The sequence below is a fragment of the Lithobates pipiens genome, unplaced genomic scaffold (assembly GCF_037356315.1).
Source record: "Lithobates pipiens isolate NorthernLeopardFrog02 unplaced genomic scaffold, aLitPip1_a1.2 Scaffold_19, whole genome shotgun sequence".
In the NCBI taxonomy this organism is placed as follows: Eukaryota; Metazoa; Chordata; class Amphibia; order Anura; family Ranidae; genus Lithobates; species Lithobates pipiens.
In genome coordinates this window covers 220692835-220718278 of record NW_027507764.1, presented here as the reverse complement: position 1 = coordinate 220718278, position 25444 = coordinate 220692835, and the positions used below count along the sequence as shown (strand labels likewise).

Here is a 25444-nt window from a genome sequence, read left to right as displayed (position 1 = left end):
CTTGCATGTCCCCCTCGGATCTACTGTGACTGCACTTCCAAGTGCACTGCAAGTGCACTTTCAAGTGCACAGTGTATTTGCCTTTCATAAATAACCCCCAAGGAGTCAAACACTATTGTCATTTTTAGTTTCATGAATTAAAAAATAACAAAACACTAAAGTTAGTACAATTTTTTTTGTATAACGTGAAAGATGATGTTACGGCGTGTAAATAGGTACTTAACATGTCACGCTTTAAAATTGCGCACACGTGTGGATTGGTGAAAAACTTTGGTACTTAAAAACTTTTTTTACAGGTTACCAGTTTAGAGTTACAGAGGAGGTCTTGGGCTAGAATTGTTGCTCTTGCTCTAGCATTCGCAGTGATACCACATGTGTGGCTTGAACGCAATTTACAAATGTGGGTGTGACGTACATATGTGTTCACTTCTGCTTGTGAGCATGCAGGTACAGGGGCACTCTCATTTCTTTTAATTTTTTTAATTTTTTACACTTGCCCTTTGAATTACATTTTTTTTACACATCTCTTCTCTAGGCTGGAAAGACTGAGACCAAGAAAAAAAAAAACAATCTCAGCCTTTCCGAGTACACAACAGTGTTTACATTTACCAGGCCGGTTGTGATGTCATAACGTTGTGCCCGGGCCTCCGAAAATAAACAAGACAGCCGGGCACCATCTGGCCTGCAGTATTCTCTATGGTGAACTTCCGCTGCCAGTGGATTCCTTTTCTGGCTTGCCAATAACACGGGTGAGCTGGTAGAAGCACCGGAGGTCTGAACATCCGCTATGATTGTTCTTATGGTGCAGGGAATTGCTGGCTGAAAAAGAAGATATCTGAATGATGCCTGTAGTTGCAGGCATCATTCAGATCTCTCCACTCAAAGTCCAGGACTTCATATGATGGCCTTGGGTGGCAAATGGTTAAATTGCGATGGCAAGAAAATACCTCCCATTTTAAGAAAGCTCCTCTGTGCTTCACACTGGTTCAGTGGAGGGCTGTTTGGTATGACTGGGCAATTGGCATTTAAAGTAACGCAGTGCTTAATAGCAAAAAATTTCCTGGTCATGAAGGGGGTCAAACCTTCCGGAGGTCAAGTGGTTAAGACCACCTTACTAAAACCTACCTGGTGATATTTTTTTCATTGGGCTATAAGCCCTACTCAAAGAAGCCATGGTTTTCATAAACTGCAATATTTATGGACAACAAACCTGAAATAGCTGTATGCTGTTTGGACTAACTGACTCTATACTGTTAGGCTGTATCTGTGCTCTAAACTATTGGTTCAGGATGCACACTGGGTCTGGGGCCCTGCGGTAGAAAGAAATGTTTGTCTTTTGCCGGCATCCATAAATTATTTGTGTTAAGAAATTGTATTGTGTATTTTGTATTATGGAATTAAAAAGTATTTATTTTGCTTTGCATTCCTTTTGAGGTTTATGAGACACCTCATCATAACCTGTCAGGTTATACTTTCTGGTATGTACTGTATGCTTGTAAGAAAAACAAGTTAATTTTATTCACAGAAAATTTAGGTTTTATGTGTCCCAGGGCCACTTTACTGTACATTCAGTATTTACATGAAATTTTCGAAACATATAATTTGTCTTTCTGTGTCATGGTCAACAGCACAAATATTGAGGGGTAGTCTTCCCAGTAGAAGCAGACATGGCAGTATAAACTTGACATCAGTTCTAACCTTCCCTTCTCTATCTAAAACAATACACTGCGTTTTGGCTAGAGATGCACTTTAATTACAGGTAGTTATTTCTGGTTGAATGTAGGGGTTACTTAGCTGTCATTACTAACACATGCTTAGGATAAACTTGATAAAATCGGCTTCCAGGTTTTTTTTTTGTCAAAGCTTAATTGAACAAGCTGAAGTTAAAGTAGAAGTAAACCCTTCTATCGCTTTCAGTCAAGGAAGACGCCATCTTGGCCTCTAATGATTTTCTTCAACTGCCATAATGCCGCACATGTGATCAGTTATGAAACCAGACATTGGCTTTGAAAGTTTTGTTGAGAGCACAACCAATGTGAAAGTTAGCATTTCCGGTATGCCGGGAATGTAAGTGTTTTTTGAAACTGGGTTTACTCCCGCTTTAAGCTGGTGATACACCATACAATTTTCTTATTCAATTTCCTTTAGATTTACCTTCAACTGTATAGTACAAGGGCCTGCCTGATTGCACACAAACTGAAAAAGTGTTTAGATTTGACCTCATATTATATGGTTTTGGTAAATCTAAAGGAAATCTATAGAAGAAAATTGTATAATGTATGGCCAGCCTTAGAAGCTGATTGGCTACCATGCACAGCTGCACCAGATTTTGCACCCCAGAGTAAGTATTAATATCCTGAAAGGATGAACCTGTTAAATCCACCCTAATAATTTGCTTTGGCTTGTTGTGTTTTCTCTTTTGCTCTACAGAATCTGCATGGAAGTTCAGACAGCTTAGACAGCCAGGTGACTCTCCATGGGAAGAGCAGTTCTTCTGAATTTCCAGATATTAGTGAAGAATATGATGATCAAGACTTTACTGATCCCCAGGTGACTGAGAATTCTACAGTAACTTCTACAAGTCACAGCCTTCCAACGGGCAAACATATGTACAAATCACTATCAATGACTACAGAAAATGGTGATGACATTTTCCAGAGTTTTGAAAGTCCTGCTGGCAATATGAAGGAAATGTATAAGCAGACATCGATACTAGAAGATACTGAGAATGAACTGGAGGAAATTACTAATGGTGTAAGTTACTTTCAGCACGGTGAACAAGAGGACCAGATGGATAACAGACAAACACAAACCCCTGTGTCCTCTGAAATGGAATATCCAGTTTATGTCACACATTACTTAAGTGACATCAGGAAAATGAATAGTGAATTCTCTAGTGAGACAAGTGATGATCAAGACTGTTTTGGGGGACATGTAAGTCATTCTCAAGTTAAAAGTGATAGTGAGAGTAATTCATTTGCAGATGATGAGTGTTCAGTGGTATCATCAAGTGTGAAATGGACATCATCTCCCGTGAACAGTTCACAAAACTTCAGCTTCCATGCCCAGACTCCAACCGAGTCTGTTGATTACTCCGATCATGAGCTTCGCTACTGCCACCAAGTCAAAAAGAGTACATTCCAAACAGAGTTAAACACAAACATTTATAAGTCTGTAACCATACAGATGTCTTCAAACTTGCTACAAGATCCAGGCGAAAGCGCTAGTAGACAACACTCGGTTTACAGCACGAGCAATAACCGAAATGAAGTGCATGCTTTGTTTTCTTGTGTGGCTGATAGAAAAGATGCTTGTAGTCAAACTGAAACAGGGTGGTTGAATGACTGCTATACTAACAATCATTGCTCTCATCAAAGAAGCAGCTTTCTCACTGAGTCACTTTCATTTGATACGGGTCTATGGGGCCACCATCATTCTTCACATCCTGCACCTAATATTGCCTGCTGCCATTGCTGCCACTGTCATCACTGCTGCGTATCAAGATGTCCAACAATGTGCAGACACAGTGTACCCAACAGACCTAGGTCTTCTTACGTCAATATAGAAAAGGAACTGTCAGACACACTGAGCTTGTTAAGGGAATCACTTATCAGTGTATCTTTGGTATGTATAAGAAATATATTTTTATTTATTTTACTTTGACCCAATGTTTAGTTTGCTTAGTGCTGTATGCCATGTCATTAATGATGTACACTCTGTGAAGTTAAAATTTAACTCTGGGATACGTAAAAAATAGCCTTTTAATGCCCCCTTTTCTCTCCGCACTACAAGAGATAGATAAAAGTGTGATTAGTCTAATGGTAGAGGAATAGACTGAAATACTTATTTCTATTAAATATTATTTCTTCTCCAGCAACCTACACTTCCCTCCACTCCTGAATGTAAGCAGGCTTTCAATGTCATTAGAATGTACATGACGAAAGCCAATGACCGGCAGAACGGCTAAGGGAAGCTGGTTGGAGGGAGCAGCCTTGCAACTAGCTTGCAGGAGGGAGAGATAAAGTAATTATTTCTGTACATTCCTCTACCACTAGACTAAGCCCCCGTACACACGGTCGGACATTCCGACAACAAAATCTGTCAGATTTTGTCCGAAACTTGTGTTGCATACACACGGTCGGACAAAGTTGTCGGAGAATCCGATCGTACGTAACGTGATGACGTTATTTTGTTACGACGGGACTATGTTCTGGCTAGTAGCCAATAGCTTTGGTCTAGAAATTTGATCTGAGCATGAGTGGCACTTTGTCCGATCGAAATTCTCTACAAACAATCGGACAAAGTCCGATCGGATCATGTTGTCGGAAAATTTTATATCCAGCTCTAAAACTTTGTCCATCAGATATTCAGATGGAAACAGTCCGATGGAGCCCACACACAGTCGGATTATCCGACAACGCGGTCCGATCGGACATTTTCCGTCGGAATGTCCGACCGTGTGTACAAGGGCTTATGGTAGAGGAATAGACTAAAATAATTATTTCTATTAAATATTATTTCTTCTCCAGCAACCTACACTTCCCTCCACTCCTGAGTATAAGCAGGCTTTCAATGCATTAGAATGTACATGATGAAAGCCAATGACCGGCAGAACGGCTAAGGGAAGCTGGTTGGAGGGAGCAGCTTTGCAACTAGGAAAAAGCTTGCAGGAGGGAGGGATAAGGTAAGTATTTCTGTATATTCCTCTACCACTAGACTAAGCCCCCGTACACACAGTCGGACATTCCGACCACAAAATTTGTCGGATTTTTTCCGAAGGATTTTGTCCGAAACTGGTGTTGCATACACATGGTCAGACAAAGTTGTTGGAAAATCTGATTGTTCAGAACGTGATGACGCTCATTCGTTGCGGCGGGACTACGTTGCGGCTAGTAGCCAATAGCTTTGGTCTAGGAATTTGATCTGAGCATGCGTAGCACTTTGTCCAATCAGAATTCTCTACAAACAATCGGACAAAGTCCGATCGGATCATGTTGTTGGAAAATATTATATCCAGCTCTCAAACTTTGTTGGTCGAACATAACGATGGAAAAAGTCCGATGGAGCCCACACACGGTCGGATTATCCGACAACACAGTCTGATCGGACATTTTCAGTCGGAATGTTCGACAGTGTGTATGGCGCCTAAGGGGAAGGGGGAAAAGGAGGAAAGCAGGACGTGGGGATGAAGTTGGGCTTTAAAATACTTTTACCAGCAACTCCTTACAAAATAATTTCTGTGATATACATTGCCTTGAAAATGTATTCATACCCCTTGAAATTTTTATTGTGATTATATGTGACAGACCAACACAAAGTGGCACATAATTGTGAAGTGGAAGGAAAGTGATAAATGGGTTTTCAATTTTTTTTTTAACAATTAAATATCTGATATCTAGAGTGCCGTGCATTTGTATTCAACCCCCTTTACTATGATACTCCTAACTAAAATCTAATGGAACCAATTGACTTCAGAAGTCACCTAATTAGTAAATAGAGTCCACCTGTTTATAATTTAATCTCAGTATAAATACAGCTATTCTGTGGAGCCCACATAGGTTTGTTAGAGAACCTTAGTGAACAAACAGCATCATGAAGGCCAGGCAACACACCAGGTCTGGGATTAAACTGTGGAGAAGTTTAAAACAGGGTTAGGTTACAAAAACATATCACAAGCTTTGAACATCTCATGGACCACTGTTCAATCTATTATCCAAAAATGGAAAGAGTTTGGCACAACTGCAAATCTACCAAGACGTGGCCATGCGCATATACTGACAGGCTGGGCAGGGATAGCATTAATCAAAGAAGCAGCCAAGAAGTCCATGGTAACTCTGAAGGAGCTGCAGAGATCCACAGCTCAGGTGGAAGAATCTGTTCACAGGACAACTATTAGTCATGCACTCCACATATCTGGCCTTTATGGAAGAGTGGTCAGAAGAAAGCAATTGTTGAGAGAAAGCCATAAGAAGTCCTGTTTGCAGTTTCCAAGAAGCTATGTGGGGGACGCAGCAAACATGTGAAAGATGGTGTTCTGGTTAGATGAGGCAAATTTTAACTTTTTGGCCTAAAAGCAAAACGCTATGGGTGGCGGAAAACTAACACTACACATTACCCTGAACACAACATCCCCACTATGAAACATGGTGGTGACAGCATCATGTTGTGGGGATGCTTTTCTTCAGCAGAGACAGGGAAGCTGGTCAGAGTTGATGGGAAGATGGATGGAGCCAAATACAGGGGAATCTTAGAAGAAAATCTGTTAGAGTCTGCAAAAAAAGACTCGGGTGGAGGTTCACATTCCAGCAGAACAACGACCCTAAACATACAGCCAGAGCTAAAAATAGAATGGTTTTGATCAAAGCATATTCATGTGTTTTAATGGCCCAGTCAAAGTCCAGACCTAAATCCAAATGAGAATCTGTGGCAAGACTTGAAAATTGCTGTTCACAGACACTCTCCATCCAATCTGACAGAGCTTGAGTTATTTTGCAAAGAAGAATGGGCAAAGCTGGTAGAGACATCCCCAAAAAGACTTGCAGCTGTAATTGCAGTGAAAGGTGGTTCTACAAAGTATTGTCTCAGGGGGGCTGAATACATATGCACACCACACTTTTCACATATTTATTTGTACAAAAAATTAAAAAACATTTAGCATTTTCCTTCCACTTCACAATTATGTCCCACTTTGCGTTGGTCTCTCACATAAAATACATTTAAGTTTTTGGTTGTAACATGACAAAATGTGGAGAATTTCAAGGCACTGTAGTTCAATGGGAGATAAAGCAACACAATTTGAAGATAGAGATTGCCTTCAAATTGTATTTTATAAGTTTTATAAGTATAGAAAATATAACTATTTTTTTCATCTATATGGCATAAAGAGATATTTCAGCACCTTTCAGCTGAATTTTACTGACAATTTTCTGACACATAAGTGGCCTTCACAGAATTGATTCTCACACAATTTTCAGATGGATTGTGATTGGGCTGCCAAAATGCTTCAATATCATCATTTAAACATATGTATAAAAAAAAAAGTCTGCTATAACTATTCTTAGTTACTTAATACAAATCATGTTAAGACTCTGTCATGTTCTGCGGGATCATCACATACTGCTTTCTATTACCTTAGTACATTATGGAATGCATTGTGAGCAAGTAATTCAATGTTAGCAAAACAACAAGCATGTGGCAAATGAATGTAGAACATAAAGCGGAGTTCCACCCAAAAGTGGAACTTCCACTCATCGGATTCCTCCACCCCTCCGGTGCCATAATTGGCACCTTTCAGGGGGGAGGGGGGTGCAGATACCTGTATAATACAGGTATCTGCACCCACTTCCGGGAATAGACCCCAGTGGGAGTCACGCCCCTTCCCGCACTCCCCCCACTGTCTCCTGGGAAACACACAGGTCCCAGGAGATAGCGGGACCACTTACGACGTGCTGCGCGACTCACGCCTGCGCAGTAGGGAACCGGAAAGTGAAGCCGCAACGCTTCACTTCCTGATTCCCTCAATGAGAATGGCGGCAGCAGCTGCCGAGAACTGCGCAATTGCTTGGCTTCAGCTGCCGACATCGCTAGTCAGCAGCTGCAGTATTTGTAGCTGCTGACTTTTAATATTTTTTTTTTTTTTAGGTGGACCTCCTCTTTAAGACAAAACCTTTTTTTTTTTTTCTGTGGAAAGGGCAGGACCGAAAAATGTCTGCCAATTGGCTCCCGATCGGCGCTCTCAACCAATGGCTGGGAGCGCTGATCGGAGTGTTCTGGCTGGATGTTTCGAGAAAATCTTTTTGAAATTGAACATTTTTTCAAATAACCTTTTCTAACCATTCTTTTCAACACCTTGAAATGCCTACTCTTGGAATAGCTAATAAATCCATATGTTTCTCCTTGTACTGTCATTATCACAAGTCATCATTGAAGGAAAGGCTGGCTATCTGATAATTATCTGTATTTACCCTGAACAGAGTAGAGATGATGATATGGATAACATGAAAAAAGCATGTCAGACGTATCGAGAGAAGCTTTTAGCAATCGAGCAACATTTGCTAGAGCAACAAGCTGGCTGCTTTAATGTCCTCACAAGTGAAGAAAGGTAAGTCAGTTTCATACTGCCTAAAGATTAGAGCATTTTATTAGATTAGGAATCATTCCTATTCAATCTACACATTTTTCTTATTATATGTTACTTAGTAAAGAGGGAAAACATTTAAAAATGGTCTCCTCACTTGATTCTTAAACTTACAGATACCTGATAGAATCCTGAACCAACCAGAATGTTCTGCAGGCATGGTTGCTTTATATGCAGTTCCCATTATACCCTTCCTATCTATGACATTTTTTAAAAAGTAGCAAGATTTTCATCCATATCTAATATATAAAAAAATAACCTAATTTTTGCCAAAATATTATTTGCCACTATTTTGACTTCTCCTATGTAGGAAAAATAAAATAATTTGCAGGAACAGTAGCTAACATTATTGCAGAGAATTGCATTGCATTGCCATACATGCTTCTACAATAGTTGTGGTTGCCTGCCCCAGCAAACAAACAATTGTAATCTTAGCTGAAAGAACCTCCTTAGGTGTAATTACCTCAAATACTGTACATACAATGTTCCAAAAATCACCAGAAGAAAGTAGATACTTTAGATGGCTACTTACCAATATGGGTACGTGACTCATAAAACTCATAAAACAACACTATGCATTAATACAAAATGGATTAGGAACAGGCCTAGTTAGCTTCATTTATGACTAATTAAATGCAGGAACTTCTAGATGTCTTATAATCACAGAAGAAACTGAAAATAGGCGTTTGAGTAGACTTGAATTGTATCATAATCTAAACTACTTTACATTTCACTTAAAGTAGTAGTTAGCTACTTGTTCGGTAATGCTAAAGTCATTTTGTAGCTCACTAAGCCACTTCTTCAGCCACTAATTACCACTAGATATACCATGACCCTGGATAAATGAGAACGTACACTGACATCCCACTTAAAGTGTACGTCAAGACAAAATAAAAACATATCCAGAACATATGTTCATGACCATATTTCGTCAACAGTGTCACTCAGCATTTACAACAGTGTTGGAAGCTTAGACAAATGCACACATGCCACAGCAATAGTTTGAGGCTTTGAGAATGGCAAATGGGTCGGGTTATCTTTGGACCCAGGTCCCAACCGAACCATCAGTAATTCACCCTTGGTGCCCCCATAGTCCTATGAAATCTTTATACAGATATCATATGTCTCAGATTGGTTCAGGCTCTGAACACTGTTGCAAGACTCACCATTTGGAAGGGGCTGATAATTGATGATATTAGTGGGATTACACTGGTGCCGCAGATGGATGGAGCTTCAAAGCGGCATTAGGTTTTGGCACCAACAGTGCTTGCTTTGGTGGGCACATGTGCTTTCTCTTTCTTTTTGGCTAGCCAATAGTTAGCTTTAAATTGACGGAGTTTATTAACTGTAGTACATAAACAGTCCTTGTGCTGTCATTTCACATTTTGTTTAAGGCCAAGTCTACCAGGTACTTGATTTTGTGTTTGTTCTTTTGCTTTTTAGAGAAAAAATTAGAAGACTGCATTTATTACGTCGAGATGTCCTAAAAGAAGCAACAGAATTAGAATTTAATTTGGATGAAAGAGCACGCCATGTCAAAGAAGCCATTTCAGTGGTATGTCTGCGATCAATGTCATAGCTTTGCATATTAAATATGCATATTTTGTTTGCAAATGTAACTATTCTAGATTCCAAACACATAGAATTTTCTGTCTGAATTATTTGGATGTGGTAGCATACATCATTTGAACTTTATATCTTTGCTGAAATGGTAAATTGGTAACATCATATTTGAATCTGCTCAGGTCTTTTTTTACTTCTAATTGAATATAACATAAATATTGTAGATTTTTTTTTTGATTAATGGATGAAAAGTAATCAACTGTCTTTTTTTTTTTCTTCTTTCAATTCCATTCTGCCAATAATGTATCTGATTCAGTTATATGTTATTATTATATTTACAATGGCAGCAAGAATGCTTTATAGCAGTTAAAGTGGAAGAAAAGCCTAAGTTTAGCTGTTTTTAAAAACATTACCCCCACCCCCTCCTACCTAATCTGCATACCCTGTATAAAAAATGTCTGCGTACTTACCTATTTTTAAGTCCTGTCACGTGATCCAGCAGCTCCGGCTCTCTGTGTCATTGAGCAAAAACAGGAGGAATGGACAACAACAGTTGGGCCATAGGAGCCTATGGATGATGTCACAATGGAATTCACAGTTGCTGAAGAGCCCTCCCTTACACAAGGGAGTCAGAACTGCTAGATCACATGACTGGACCTGACCAGAGTAAAAAAATGTAGGTACACAAATTTTCTATACACGTTTAAGTTATAGTTATATTTATTACAACTTTGAGCTGCATACACAAGGGAGGTTTGGCCCATTATTGTCAAATTCAGGGATTTTCAGAAACTTTGGAGGCATAGGTGCAGCCTTCAAACTGCCACCAGCCCCCTTTAAAAAACTATGACAGGCTGAAACAGCTGGACACTGTACCAAGCATTCAGAACATGAGCTCTGAATGACATAGCAAAAGGTCTGCTATTGGAAGCACTCAACATGGTGGAAGGAGCAAGGACTGCCAGCAGGGGATCAAAAATATAAAAGGATTGGTGCTGCTCTGTACAAAATTATTGTACAAAGCAGGTAAGTAAAACATGTTTGATTTTTGTTTTTTTTATTTTTTTTATTTTTATTACAACCTTCAGAATCACTTTCACAGGTGTTGTGGAAAACCATTTTTACATTTTCTATTTATGATTATACAGTATAGTTTTATTGATCATATTATGTGGCTTATCCTGCTTACAGCAACTTGAACAGGTTTTGGAAGAACAGTCGAGGCTCTATTCTGAACTTGAGTTTACTGACTTGGAACTAGAAAGCAGTGCTGAAGGTCAAAGCAAAAATCTTTACAAAAGCCAAAGTGTTCCTTCTACTTCAGATTTGAATGTTCCTGAAGAAGATCCTGCAATCAAGACCAATTCAGAAGCAGGAATACAGTCACAGAAAATCGACTTCAGCACTATTCTACAGAATGTAAGTTAATAAGATAATAATACACAATAAAGATATTTATGAAAGTAGGCTTATTGTTAAAAGTTCAATATAGATAGACAATCTTAGCAATCTAATGTAATTTACGTTTAGGCCGCGTACACACGCGCGGACTGTTCGCCCAACCTTGTCCGCTGAACAGTGTTTGGGCGGACAGTCCGCTCGTGTGTGGGGCTTCAGCGGACAGTTTCAGCGGACAGTTGGCCGAACAAGGTCTTACGGAAATTCCGAAAAACTGTCCGCTGAAACAAGGTTTCAGCGGACTGTTCGCTCGTGTGTAGGCTTGTTCGGCCAACTAAGTCTCGCGCATGCTCAGAAAGGATTTCCACGTCGGAAGGTTGCATTGCAGTGTATAGGACGTCGTATTTTTCGTCCCGTCGTACGTGCCGTTCACGTCATCGCGCACGGTTTCAGCAAACTGTTCGTCCGTCGTGTGTGGCCATGTCCGTCCATGCTAAGTTTGAGCGGACTGTTCGCTCAAACTGTTGGACGGACAAAGTTGGGCCAACAGTCCGCGCGTGTGTACGCGGCCTTACATATATTAACCAGCCTAATAGTTGGTACAGCAACATATGGGCAAATATAAAGTGAATGGTGGTACTTGCAATAATTATGGTCAAATCCTGTGAGTGCCTCTAACCTGGATACTTAATTTCCATATTGTTTCCTGTCAGAGCACTTAGTTAGCCGCAGAGCTCTTTTCAGGAAAATAACTGTTGCACAGCCTCCGATGTGACACAGTCTCTAAAGACTCACATAGTGAGAAGGACTCTGGACATAGCAAAGGTAGCTAATCTAATGTGACCTTCGTGTGTGACCCTGTCAGTATTGGCTCACCTAGTGAGCAAGGAAAGTTGGGCTGAAGAGCTGGGAGCTGTCTCACAGTTATTAAAATTTGAAGTCATTTATAAAATTTCCTGACTCTGCTATCTTCATTACGGTAAAGCGTAAGGCTCCGGGACTGAGTACTGATGTTATCTTCTATGTGGAGTGCTGTGAATGCACAAACTGCATTCTCTTTCTGCCCATTGGCCTGGAGGAAGCACCATCCAGCTGCTTCTGCTCTTGAAGTATCACGTGGATCTCAGGTTTCCTCTTCTATTCCATACCCTGCTTACAGTGACTTGGTCACCTGCTTGAAATGCTCATCAGCACCGCTGCCTGAGTTTAATACTTAAGGCCTTGCCCCACATTTTGTCTAATTGCTGACTGCCATGTTATGCAATATGTCCTCTCAAAGACATATTGCACAACAATATTAAATATTTACATTTTTAATTTAATACTTAAATTTTAACAGAGAATCCTTCTACTGCTGTGATTGATCCTTGCCATATGGAACAGTTGCAGCAGATGTCTGAAGCTGTGTGCTTCAGCTGTGACAGGTTGTTACCAGTTTGTCAACTTGTGCCCTGTACGGGACTAATGTTTCTACAAATTTATAGGATGCTCTGGCCATGAGTGTTAGATGCTAATGGTCAAGCAAGAGTTGATCTTTCTTTGTATCTTTAAACCGACTCTTGACTCTATCATTAGCAATACTTCCGGGCGCCACAGTATGCTCCTACAAAAGCACAGGAAGGTCTGAGGAAAGGTTAGAGGAGCCTCATTCCTCTATCTCTTGCCTGAGAAGTGTGTTGTCACAGATCATCCAAGGCTCCATTCATACTTGTGCGACTTGTCTTGCAAATTTGGACATCAAAGTTGCATGACAAGTCGTTCCGCATGTTTTCCAATTATAAACATTCATATATGCCCGACTTAAAGTTGCATAAAAGTTGCATGCAACTTGAGGGAAATAGACTTCAACGTTAACCCTCAGAAGTTGCACGAAAGTCGTACCTTCATTGTATAACATTCAACAGTCCGTTATCACTGGTCAAAGCCAAAGTCGTATCCAAGTTGCACCTATCCAAAGTTGCGTCAAAGTTGTACCAAAGTTGCACTCCAAAGTCAGAAAAGCAAATTTGGAGTCGTACAAGTGTGAATGGAGCTTGTCTCATACTCAGACCATATTTACAGATGCTCCTAATGTCCCTAGTAAGCCTTCAGCAGGTGTTCCCACCTCTAAAAGTGGGACGCCCATTCAAACAATCATATGGGTCCCTGGGTCTCTAGCCTTATTGGTTTTGGATTCTCATAATAATCCCTTTAGATCATGAATTACTTGGAGACAATGGGGTTATTTACGAAAGGCAAATCCACTTTGCACTGCAAGTGCACTTGGAGGTGCAGTCACCCTAAATCTGAGGGGTAGATCTGAAATGAGTGGAAGCTCTGCTGATTTTATCATCCAGTCATGTGCAAGCTAAAATGCTGTTTTTTTTATTTTCCTTGCATGTCCCCCTCGGATCTACAACGACTTTACTTCCAAGTGCACTTTCAGTGCAAAGTGGATTTTCCTTTAGTAAATAACCCCCAATATATTTTAAACTACTTTTGCAGCATCTTTCATGTGCTGCTACATGTAGCTGTGCTTTTACCCAGGCTCTTCTGGCTTCCCTGCACTCTGGGACCCCTGTTCCTTGCTTAGTAGGAACTTACCCAAGGAAGTTATTCCCTGCAAGGGTCTCTCTTTCCCAGAAAAATCCTGTATCCCTGGCTAATGCTGATCCTTAGTATCCCTTTTCCTGGGAGGACTATATTAGTTACAGAGCTAGTTGACCATGTATAAGCACACGGCTAAAGAATTAAAGTGGTAAAGGTTTTTTTTTTTAAAAACCCTATGTGCTACAAGATCTCCCCCTCAAACCCCTTTACTTAGTTGAGCCCAGTCCCGATCCAATGCTGTGCCCGAGAGCAGCCACTCTCTCCTCTCAGGACATATTGATGCAGTCAATCAAATTCTGTGACGAGGGAGTCTATACACCCAGGCAGTGGGTTGGAGAGCATGACCACATGAGTGCCCCCATAGAAAGCAACTTTCTTTAGGGGTACTTGTTGAAGAGGAGGAGCTAGGAGTGCTGGCGGGGAAACCCAGGAGAAGAGGATAAGGGCTGCTCTGTGCAAACCCATTGCACAGAGCAGGTAAGTATGACATATTTATTATTTAAATATAAATAATTAATTATTTCCATTTTGGTGGATATGAGGGCCCATAGAGTAGAGCAGGCTGTGTCTGCATATAGAGAGTGGACACAGACTTGTCATCCACCCACTCATTGTGACCCGTGATGGGATACCAAGTCACTAAAGTGGCCCTTGCACTTTAAAAGGTTGGGCACTCCTGCCTTATGGCTTGTTGTTGGTTATATCTGCCGTAGAAACTTGTATGAAAATGTGCTGATTAACTGCCAAATGTTTTTATATTACAAAAAAATTTTCATCCAATCATCAATTGATTGCATTGACTATTTTTAAATACTCTTGTAAAGAAAAAAATTGTTGTGAAAAGTGTACAAGTGAGTTAGCTGAAGGTTGTATCGAGGGTGTGTTATTTGCCAAACCATTTTGAGCTAAAATCTATCACTCGCTGCCAAGTTTGTAGGTAAATAGGGATGTTACACTTGTCAATTTTACATTTTATTTTTTCAAATGTAACTGCCTACCCCCAAACTGTCATTTAAAGTAAAACAAATGGCCAAGTATTATTCTCCACAATTTTTCTATTGTGCATTAAAAAAAGAAAGCAAATTAAATTATACATGATATCTGCCAACAGAACTTAACCAAAAAGTGCATGCTATGCATCCAAAAATATAACAAATCAAATCATTATTCAACCAAAAAAATAATGTGAAACAATAACTCCAAGGCCAATAATAAATAACACGTTATCTCCTCCGATTCCGCAACATGGCTGGTTGGCAAACGGCCATTTAGAAACTAACTGAAAAGTGCAAAATGAAAAGCACGAATCAACACTCCCCAAACTTCTACTAACACGAAATTAGCAGAAGGAGCCCAAAGGGTGGCGCATGACTAGTGAACTTCCTTTTCTTTATCAGCTCGTAGTACGTCTAGAACGTCACTACGTTCGTAATTGTTGGTCAACATTTGTGTAGCCGTGTGTGCAAAACAAGTTTGAACCAACACCCTTCGGACAAAACTCCATTGTTTCATCGGCCAACAATCCGATTGTGTGTACGAGGCATAAGGAGAATGCAGGGAGAGTAAGCAGAAAATGTACAGTTTTATGAGAAATTGGAAAAAGAGATGGGACACTTTCTCTTGCTAGGCCCATTGTATTTCATTATGTATAAAACTACAAATACTGACATATAAAACTGACTGTACTCAAAAAATGTCACATTAATCTCACTTTGGGTGGAATAAAGTACTGTAGCAAAAGCAATGCTATTCTCTTCATACAACAACACTTTCATTTTAAATAAACATATACTTTTTTGTAGATCAAGAAAACCTTCAGAAGTTTCAACAACTGAAAAAAAAATCACAACCTGAAGAGGCCTTTAGCGTCTTTATTACGGGTGTCAGTACCTGCATCAGAAGACTTTATCTTCCCTTGTGATAAAATGTATATGCTGATAACAGACGATGTGGGAACAATCCGTAGAAACCAACTGCTGGGAATAAGCAAGAATCCATTTAGAGTCTGTGATTTTCAGTCACTCTGCGCAGATTCATATATTTGCACTGAGAAAAAGGAACAATAAAACTTCAACTTTATTGTGATTAATTACATAAACTAATCATATTAACACATTTCTTTTATATAGACAGTAGATTTCCCGTAAAATAAGCTCTATGTTAGTTTATCACATATTGTATTGGGGTTCTTTGTTCAGCCTGAATTCATAGATATATTCATAATTATAGATAAATGTTTATTTGAAGTGCATATCAAATAGCATAGATTTAAAATTAAGTGAAAATTGAAAAAATCCTCTAGAAAAAAAAAAAAAACACATACCCTTTAATATACAGTATATAACTATAACTCTGTAAACACAGCAGATATACATTACCCACAGACACTAGATGATAGTCTTAAATACGATAGTGCCTTACAGATGAAGGTTCACAATGTGATAGAACAGAGTAATAACCCTTACCCAAGTGTGATAGTACCCTTAATGCCAGGGCTATCTCTGTGCACGCTTGCAATCTTTCACTACCTAAAATGTTGGCTAGAGCAATCTTGTTTAACTGGTCCAAAAGACAAATTTGAGATGGGCAGAAGGAGCATGCACATGCCGATCTTTGCTACTGTCTATAGCCGGCCTGAAGAACCTAACCAAAACCTACAGTACCCACACTATCTTTTCGTAAATAACAGAGGTATACATTTTGCATACTATAGAGCCTTGCAAAGCGATGGAAAATTGCTAGACAATACAACGCAGAATTTTTCAAAAACTATATTTAAAAATTAAAAAGGAAATTCACATAGAGTGCACATGCCTGCCATAGCATCCAACAAGGAGGACAGCACTGCTGTTAAAACCTGGCAGGTCTGCCTACTGTGTTACCTTTCAATGTCTAGTCCACCCATTGAATTATGAAAAAAACATTGGTGCATGGGTGAATTTCCACCTCTACCAGTGCCTGAAACATGTTAAAATCACAGTCTTGTGTAATAGGACAGGGCTTGATTTGGCATTACAATGATTTATGCTATGCAGGTGTTTAGGGAAAATAAAATTAAGGTACCTACATTTTGGGTAGTTATACTTGCAGCAGTTAAAATGCATGTTATGATTTGTGAAGCATTACATATGTGGACTAATGGCCTGTCCACACCATTATGTTGTAACTGTGCTTAAAGGCATGTTCACAGCACCCCAAAACCACAGGGAAAATAATTAATATTATAATCTGTGAAACTTCTCACATTATTGCATCGTGTTATTGTACAATGCATTTCGTATGTACAAGTTCTTTTTTGTTGTGCTTTTTTTTTTGCAGGTCTTGAAAAATGCACAATATATTATTCATTTACTAAAAACACAATACACAATATAATTAATGAGCTTTCATTCAATTTCAAATCAAAAATTCTTCATGTTTTCAGCGAGAAAATTGGAAACGTAAAAAGGAAAATGCATCTTTTGCTGCTTTTTATTTTATTATACTGCATTAAATATACTTTATGCATTTTTAATAAAACATACATGCAATGATGTGAATGGGCACTAAACCGAGTGGATTAAAGAATGTTTTTAAATATTTCCCCGACGTTCTCATCTGATAAAAATCTATTTCTATGGTAATTAAACTACAATTTGTATCCAAAATTCGAATTGAATGGTAATAATTTAATAACCTGAATATTGTCTACTTTGTATTTTCATATGTAACACGCCTGTAACACTGAAAGTGTGCTGGACAACACTATAGATGTGTGAAGTTAACATACTGTCTATTTATGAATTTTATTTTGTCACTCATCAAATGCTGCACATTACAAGTGTGTTTTCACCATGACTATGATAAGAGACAAGCGAGTGATGTTTTATTAGGAATATTTTTTCACAGGTTTATCTAAATGAGTGTCACAAATGCTACTACAGAACTGGGAATCAATCTTACAATTTTTATGCTTAAAGAGGAGCCTCCGGGGCTCATGACTCTCCTCCATTTACCCTTTGGCGCTGACAGGGCTAAGCTGTCCCTTGCCACACCATCCAGCGGTACTGCCATACTCATAGGAATTACACTGTTCATGGCACCCTGCTACATTCCCATCTATAAGGGCATAGGCACAAGTTAAAAAAGCATTTTCCTTAGATTGTGGTGAGTGTAAGAAGTGAAATTTCCACACCTCTGTATCCCAGAGCATTAGAGCTAATTTGCATGGTATACTTCTATAAGTAATATCAGTTTATGCTTTGTCTTTTGATTTGCTTGAATGTCAGAGATTCCTGATTATCAACTCCACATACTATGTGCTGGGAAGAGTATAAAACAGTATCCCAAAGCACTACTGCACAGATGCTTTATTGATGTGCATCAAAAATGAAGAGTCACAGCATCAATATAGTTAACAACTTACCTGTCCCCTCCCCTGATCCACATAACTGAAGTTTGTGTAGTTCTTTAAAATCCCAACTGTTAGTTTTATATGTTTAGCGTATAATTTCAATCAGATAAATACATTTTAGGTACATTCAAACACAAGGATTGCAAAGTCCAGCAGTTTATTTCCCTAAATAAGCAGCCACAGAGTAGAAAAGCTGGTTCCCTGCCATAGAGAAGGACTCTTGCAGTCTTTGTGGAAGCAGTGGTCTCTGTGCAGAGGTCCAGCAGGCTCACTGCTATGCCAGAGCTCTTCAATCAACATAAAGCATGAGCATTAGAGCCCTCTGCAGTGAGACTACTGCTTTCACATCTAGTGCAAGCATGCATAGGCTGCTTAGGCTGTGGCTGCTTTCTTAAGAAATTGAAGTGTGAGACTACGCACACCTTTTTTTTTTCGTTGCACCTGAAATGTATTTGGCTGATCCAGGTTCAGCTAGCGAGTAGAGTCATTTTTAAAATGTATATGCTTTAAAATTACACTGACAGAGCATGTTTTGTCATTTACTCTCCTTCTTGTCCCATGGTACAGAATGAAGGGAGCATGTTTAAAGATCCTATCTAGTACTGTTATACTTTGTTATCATAAAAGAATCAACAATGATATGCATAGAATTCTCCATTTTTAAGCCAGGACTTGTTTTCAGAAATGTGTGTATTTCAAATTTCCTGTTGTTTATGCGGAAAGAATTGAAGACTTTATTGAGAAGTCAGGAAATGAGTCTGCCAGCCGAAACCACAGGTGAAAACTCACTCTATAGGGTATCAAGTCTCAGTGCATTTCTGTAAGCAAAGTACAGTATATGCTGGGAATCCAGACTCCAGAATGTTTTTTTTAAATATATTTCACACCACAAACCTAACTTATTCAGAAATACAATTATTTAGCGCCCAACAGCCCAACAAATACAAGTCTCAAAGTAAGGATAATTTGTAGTGGCCTATGTCCTTTCAAATACGATTATAAGGTTATCAAACTAATAAAAGTAGAAATGTTTAAGAAACTGTGCTAATGTACATTGTCCTATTTATAGAGTTTTTTCTAAATATAATATATTTTTATTAAAAATAAGTACTACAGTAAAAGCACAGTTGTATAGCAATAACAGAGCAATATTATTATACACGATTTATATAGCGCCAGCAGTTTACGCAGCGCTTTACAATGTTTAATAATATAATACAATATAATAGTGCACGTATGCCTGCAGTAGCCTTCAGTGCTTTTTAAAGTGTATGTTAAGCTAAATACTTTCCATTGTCTCTCACATTACATATTTTGTTTCCATTTCTTTAGTAAAGAAGGGCAGACAGGGAAAATACCCGCTGATCATGCCAGTCCTGTTCATAAGCTCTTCCTGCTATTCTCTGACAACACTAAGCACAGAAGCAGATCTGTTCTAGCGTTGTCAGTTTCCATCCCTGTTTCCTCCTTGGGACCTTCAGGGCATGCCTGTAGTCTTGTAGTAGCCTGTTGCTGACACAGCCCCCCTCCCAGTCGCTCAGCTTGACTGACATTAGCTCTTAAGTTGATATTGGTAATCTATATTGGTTTGTGGTCATTTCAGTCGTCATATAACTTTTTTTTTTCCTTAAAGCCCAGGGATGCAGGGCAAAATAGGAGTCAAATAAATACCACTGAAATGAGAAAAAAAAAAAGTATCTGGAATCCTTTTTTGGGGGGGGGGGGGGGGGGATTTTATAAACATTAGTTTGACAAAGGTCTGCTCAGTGATATTATGATTTTAAAGAAGGGTTAACATACACTTTAATGATTTTATTGTAAAACATATGTACAAACATGCATACTAACAGGTAGTTACAATACTGCCTATATTATAAGCCCTATAATATGAAATAAAATGGAAATGTAATAAACTAATAAATTACATAAGTATGATGTAAAAGCACTATTATTATGTTGTGTGTGTTTGTGAAAAATGTTATACCTTACTGTGTACTGCCTATTGCGGTTAAAGTTGAAGTTGTGTTACTTTGTTTTGCTACGCAGCAGCATGGACGTAATTTACCACTAATGAAGTACGTGCCATGTCTAGCTGCATGGTGTACGAATCTTCTCCACAACTGCTGCTGAGTCTTCCCACATCACCGATCTTCTGATGCTGCTGGAGTTTACATCCGCTTTTGTAACTGTAAATAAATTGCACTTCTTGCCTGCTCCTTGTGCTAGCTAGCCTGCTCCATAGAACTCATGCTGTTCTTTTCCAGAAAGTGTGCAATGTTTTGTGATTGGAGGAGGCCGATCCTGTCATTCATCTGTTCATCCTCCATTCATAGAATGATTTTGCATTCTGGGAAAGAATAGTATACGTTCTAGGTGTTGCATTTACTGTTTCTGCTTCATAGAAGTATTATCTAGGTATTTTAAACCAATTAGTTGTGCTGATCAGCAGGACCGTCTTTAATTTTGATTGGGCCCTGGGCAAACATTTTCTTGGGCCCCCTCCCCCACTCCATTCTGAGACATACAAAAAATAGCAGGTAGACTCAAAATCAGTTTACTGCAGCAGATCACACAGTGATTGCAATTATTTGCCAGAGGTTACAGTCTATCCTTACTGCTCACTGGCTGGTTGCTAGAGGTTACAACACATAATTTCTGCTTGCCGATTGGTTGCTAGAGGTTAATGCACATCATTACCACTTACTGATTGGTTGCTAGAGATTAAAGCAGATCAGTACTGTTCGCTGATTGGTTGCTACAGGTTAATGCACACCATTACCTCTCACTGAGCAGTGGAGCAATCCTAAATAATTGAGCAAGTAAAGGGGCAAATTAATACACAGGAGAGGTTCAGAGACTGCGGACATACTGCAGGAGATTACCAGAGATTGCAGACATACTGCAGGAGACAATCAGAGACACTGCCAACATACTGCAGGAGATTACTAGAGACTGGGGACATACTGCAGGAGACGATCAGAGACTGCGGACATACTGCAGGAGATTACCAGAGACTGCAGACATACTGCAGGAGACAATCAGAGACACTGCCGACATACTGCAGGAGATTACCAGAGACTGCCGACATACTGCAGAAGATTACTAGAGACTGCCGACATACTGCAGGAGACGATCAGAGACTGCGTACATACTGCAGGAGATTACCAGAGACTGCAGGCATACTGCAGGAGACAATCAGAGACACTGCCGACATACTGCAGGAGATTACCAGAGACTGCCGACATACTGCAGGAGATTACTAGAGACTGGGGACATACTGCAGAAGATGATCAGAGACTGCCGACATACTGCAGGAGATTACCAGAGACTGCCGACATACTGCAGGAGATTACTAGAGACTGGGGACATACTGCAGGAGACGATCAGAGACTGCGGACATACAGCAGGAGATTGCCAGAGACTGCAGACATACTGCAGGAGACAGTCAGAGACTGCAGATATACTACAGGAGACAATCAGAGACTGCGGACATACTGCAGGAGATTACCAGAGACTGGGGACATACTGCAGGAGACAATAAGAGACTGGGGACATACTGCAGGAGACGATCATAGACTGCGGACATACTGCAGGAGATTACCAGAGACTGCAGACATACTGCAGGAGACAGTCAGAGACTGCAGACATACTACAGGAGACAATCAGAGACTGGGGACATACTACAGGAGATAATCAGAGACTGCGGACATACTGCAGGAGATTACCAGAGACTGGGGACATACTACAGGAGACAATCAGAGACTGGGGACATACTGCAGGAGACAATCAGAGACTGAAACTCACTACATACATTTAGAGGTGTGCGGTTGGGGCTTCCATTCTCTGCTCTCACTACAACAACCAGAAATAAAAAACTGATAATTGGCATGTGTGTATGTATTCACCCCCTTTGTTACGAAGCCCATAAAAAGCTTTGGTGCAACCAATTACCTTCAGAAGTCACATAATTAGTGAAATGATGTCCACCTGTGTGCAATCTAAGTGTCACATGATCTGTCATTACATACACACCCTTTTGAAAGGTCCCCAGAGGCTGCAACACCTAAGCAAAAGGCACCACTAACCAAACACTGCCATTAAGACCAAGGAACTCTCCAAACAAGTAAGGGACAATGTTGTTGAGAAGTACAAGTCAGGGTTAGGTTATAAAAAAATATTCAAATCTTTGATGATCCCTAGAAGCACCATCAAATCATATAACCAATCATCATAACCAAATGGAAAGGACATAACACAACAGCAAACCTGCCAAGAGACCGCCACACTCCAAAACTCATGGCCCGGGCAAGGAGGGCATTGATCAGATAGGCAGCACAGAGACCTAAAGTAACTCTGGAGGAGCTGCAGAGTTCCACAGCAGAGACTGGAGTATCTGTACATAGGACAACAATAAGCCATATTCTCCATAGAGCTGGGCTTTATGGCAGAGTGGTCAGAACAAAGCCATTACTTTCAGCAAAAAACAAAATGGCATATTTTGAGTTTGCAAAAAGGCACGTGAGAAACTCGCAAAATGTATGGCACAAACCCAACACATCACATCACCCAAAGAACACCATCCCTTTTTTTTCAGCAGTCGAGACTGGGAAACTGGTCAGAGTTGAGGGAAATATGGATGGTGCTAAAAACAGAGATATTCTGGAGCAAAACCTGTACCACTCTGTGTGTGATTTGAGGCTAGGACGGAGGTTCACCTTCCAGCAGGACAATGACCCCAAATACACTGCTAAAGCAACACTTGAGTGGTTTAAGGGGAAACATGTAAATGTGCTGGCATGGCCTAGTCAAAGCCCAGACTTAAATCCAATAGAAAATCTGTGGTCAGACTTAAGGCCCATACACACTATCAGACTTTTTGACAACAAACATGCAAATTAGCTGTTTTGGAGCAACATCCGACTGTGTGTACGCTCCATCGGACAAACTTTTTTGGTTTTCATCAGACTTTTGTTGGCTGTGCGAACGGACAAACTTTCTGGCAACAAAAGTCCGATGGAGCAAAGTCTGATCGTGTGTACAGAAAACCATAGGACTTTTGTACAAAGTACAAACAGGCATGCTCAGAACCAATGCAAAAGATCAGACAACAATACAGAAGTTAACCAAAGGTGGCGGTAAAGAGCAGAAAAACCACGTGGTTTGGTGAAAGTTGGCTGAAAAAGTCCTGCTGTGTGTATGCAATACAAGTTCAGGGCCGACGCCCTTTGTACAAAAATCCAAGGGAAAGTTTGTACAAAGTCCTATCGTGTGTATGAGGCTTTAGATTGCTGTTCACAAGCGCAAATCATCCAACTTGAAGGAGCTACAGCAGTTTTGCAAGGATGATAGGGCAAACATCCCAGTGGTAAGATGTGGTAAGCTCATAGAGATGTATCCAAAGCCACTTGGAGCTGTGATAGCCGCAAAAGGTGGTTCAACAAAGTATTGACTTTAGGGGGGTGAGTAGTTATGCACATTTACTTTTTCTGTTATTTTGTCCTTTTTATTTGCTTCACAATAAAAAAAATCTTCAAAGTTGTGGGCATGTTCTGTAAATTAAATTATTATTATTATTTAAGGTACTTATATAGCGCTGTCAATTTACACAGCGCTTTACATATACATTTTACATTCACATCGTTCCCTACCCTCAAGGAGCTTACAATCTAAGGCCCCTAACTCACAATCATATACTAGGGCCAATTTAGGCAGAAGTCAATTAACCTACCAGCATGTCTTTGGATTGTGGGAGGAAACCAGAGTACCCAGAAGAAACTCACGCAGGCCCAGGGAGAACATGCAAACTGCAGGCAGGTAGTGTTGTGGTTGGAATTCGAACCAGCAACCCTTTTTTACTGCTAGGCAAGAGTGCTACCCACTATACCACTGTGCCGCCCAATTAAATGATGCAAATCCTCAAACAATCCATGTTAATTCCAGGTTGTGAGACAACAAAACACGGAAAGTGCAAAGGGAGTAAATACTTTTGCAAGGCACTGTATATGCAATGATGCTTTTTTTTTATTACCTCTCTGCTGTGCCTCTTTCAGAGCTGCCAGATACTGTCCTGAGTGGCTGTCCTCTAGGTCTCAGAAGATGAACAGCAGCTGCTGCTACCGAGAAAAGCTGCACCACTCGTCTGCCTCCTTCTGCCCTCTCCACCATTTAAATCTCTCTTATTACCATCCTTCCACAATGCAACACATTTTCTGAATGGAGGAGGAGCAGCTGAATGACAGGAGGAGGAGTTGAATGAAAACCCATTCACACACGATTCATTGTGGAAGTATAGTAATACAAGCAATGTGAGTTGGGGACAGAACAAAAGGGGGTGGGTGAGCAGGGAAACTTTTCAGTGTGGCAGGAGGCCACACTGAAAAGTGGAACTCCATCGGAAGGACCGTCAGAGTTCATACTGATGGAAAGTCCGGTCGTGTCTACGTGGCATTACAGCAACCCAAAAATATATATGCAAAGCTTCATCTTCAAAGTGACCCTAAAAGATATTGTTATTCTTTAAAAATAATCCATACGCATCCTCTACTTAATGGTCCTGCAATCTATATTTTATGTTTCTTATTGGTTTTTTTTTTTGTTGCCTCCTTGAAATGTCCTCTGTGAGTTCCCCAAGCTCTCCTTCCAGTTGTTTGGAACAAGTAGTGCATGTTTGTTGTGTTTATGTGCACTGCTCTATGCACCCTACAAATCCCATAGTCCCTAGTCCATCTTGGGAGCAAGGAAAAGAGGATGGCTATGTTCCTACATACAGTGGGACCATTGAGAACAAAATATCGCCACCCTCTAAGCCCACGTACACACGGTCGGAGATTTTGCCAACCAAATCCGTCGGATTTTGCCCGTCGGATTTAGTCCGACGGATTGTGTCCGAAACTGTTGCATACACACGGTCGGGCCAAGTTGGCGAAAAATCCGATCTTTCAGAACGTGATGACGTAATTTCGTTACGATGGGACTACATTCAGGCTAGTAGCCAATAGCTTTGATGTAGGAATTTGATCTGAGCATGCGTGGCACTTGGTCCGATGAAAATGCTCTACACATGATCAGATTACGTCCGTCCGGCCCAGTTGGTCGGGAAATATTTCCAACATGTTGGAAAATTGGGTCGGACGGAGATTCGGACGGAATCAGTCCGATGCATACCACACACAGTCGGATTATCTGACGACACGGTCCGATAAGACTCATTCCGACAGATTCTCTGACCGTGTGTACAAGGGCTAACAGGAAGTCAGATTACAGCAGCTAAAAAATAAAATACAAATTTGGATATTTTTTCAAGGACATTGAGATAAAGAAGGTATTGTTTGAGGTAAGAATAAATACTGATACAATCCACATAC

The 25444-nt window shown here is 40.1% G+C and overlaps 1 protein-coding gene across 4 annotated transcripts in view; it reads left to right on the top strand.

Annotated features, from left to right (window-relative positions):
* Positions 1-20025, top strand: part of ITPRID1 (ITPR interacting domain containing 1) — a 208048-nt gene extending 188023 nt beyond the window's left edge. For all 4 annotated transcript variants that reach the window (XM_077491716.1, XM_077491713.1, XM_077491714.1 and 1 more), the window contains 5 exons: positions 2431-3624; positions 7974-8101; positions 9581-9692; positions 10892-11119; positions 15490-20025. In XM_077491716.1, the coding sequence (XP_077347842.1) occupies positions 2431-3624; positions 7974-8101; positions 9581-9692; positions 10892-11119; positions 15490-15522 (1695 nt within the window). In that variant the 3' untranslated portion in view covers positions 15523-20025. The remainder of the gene's footprint in view (positions 1-2430; positions 3625-7973; positions 8102-9580; positions 9693-10891; positions 11120-15489) is intronic.
* The last annotated feature ends 5419 nt before the right edge of the window (positions 20026-25444 follow it).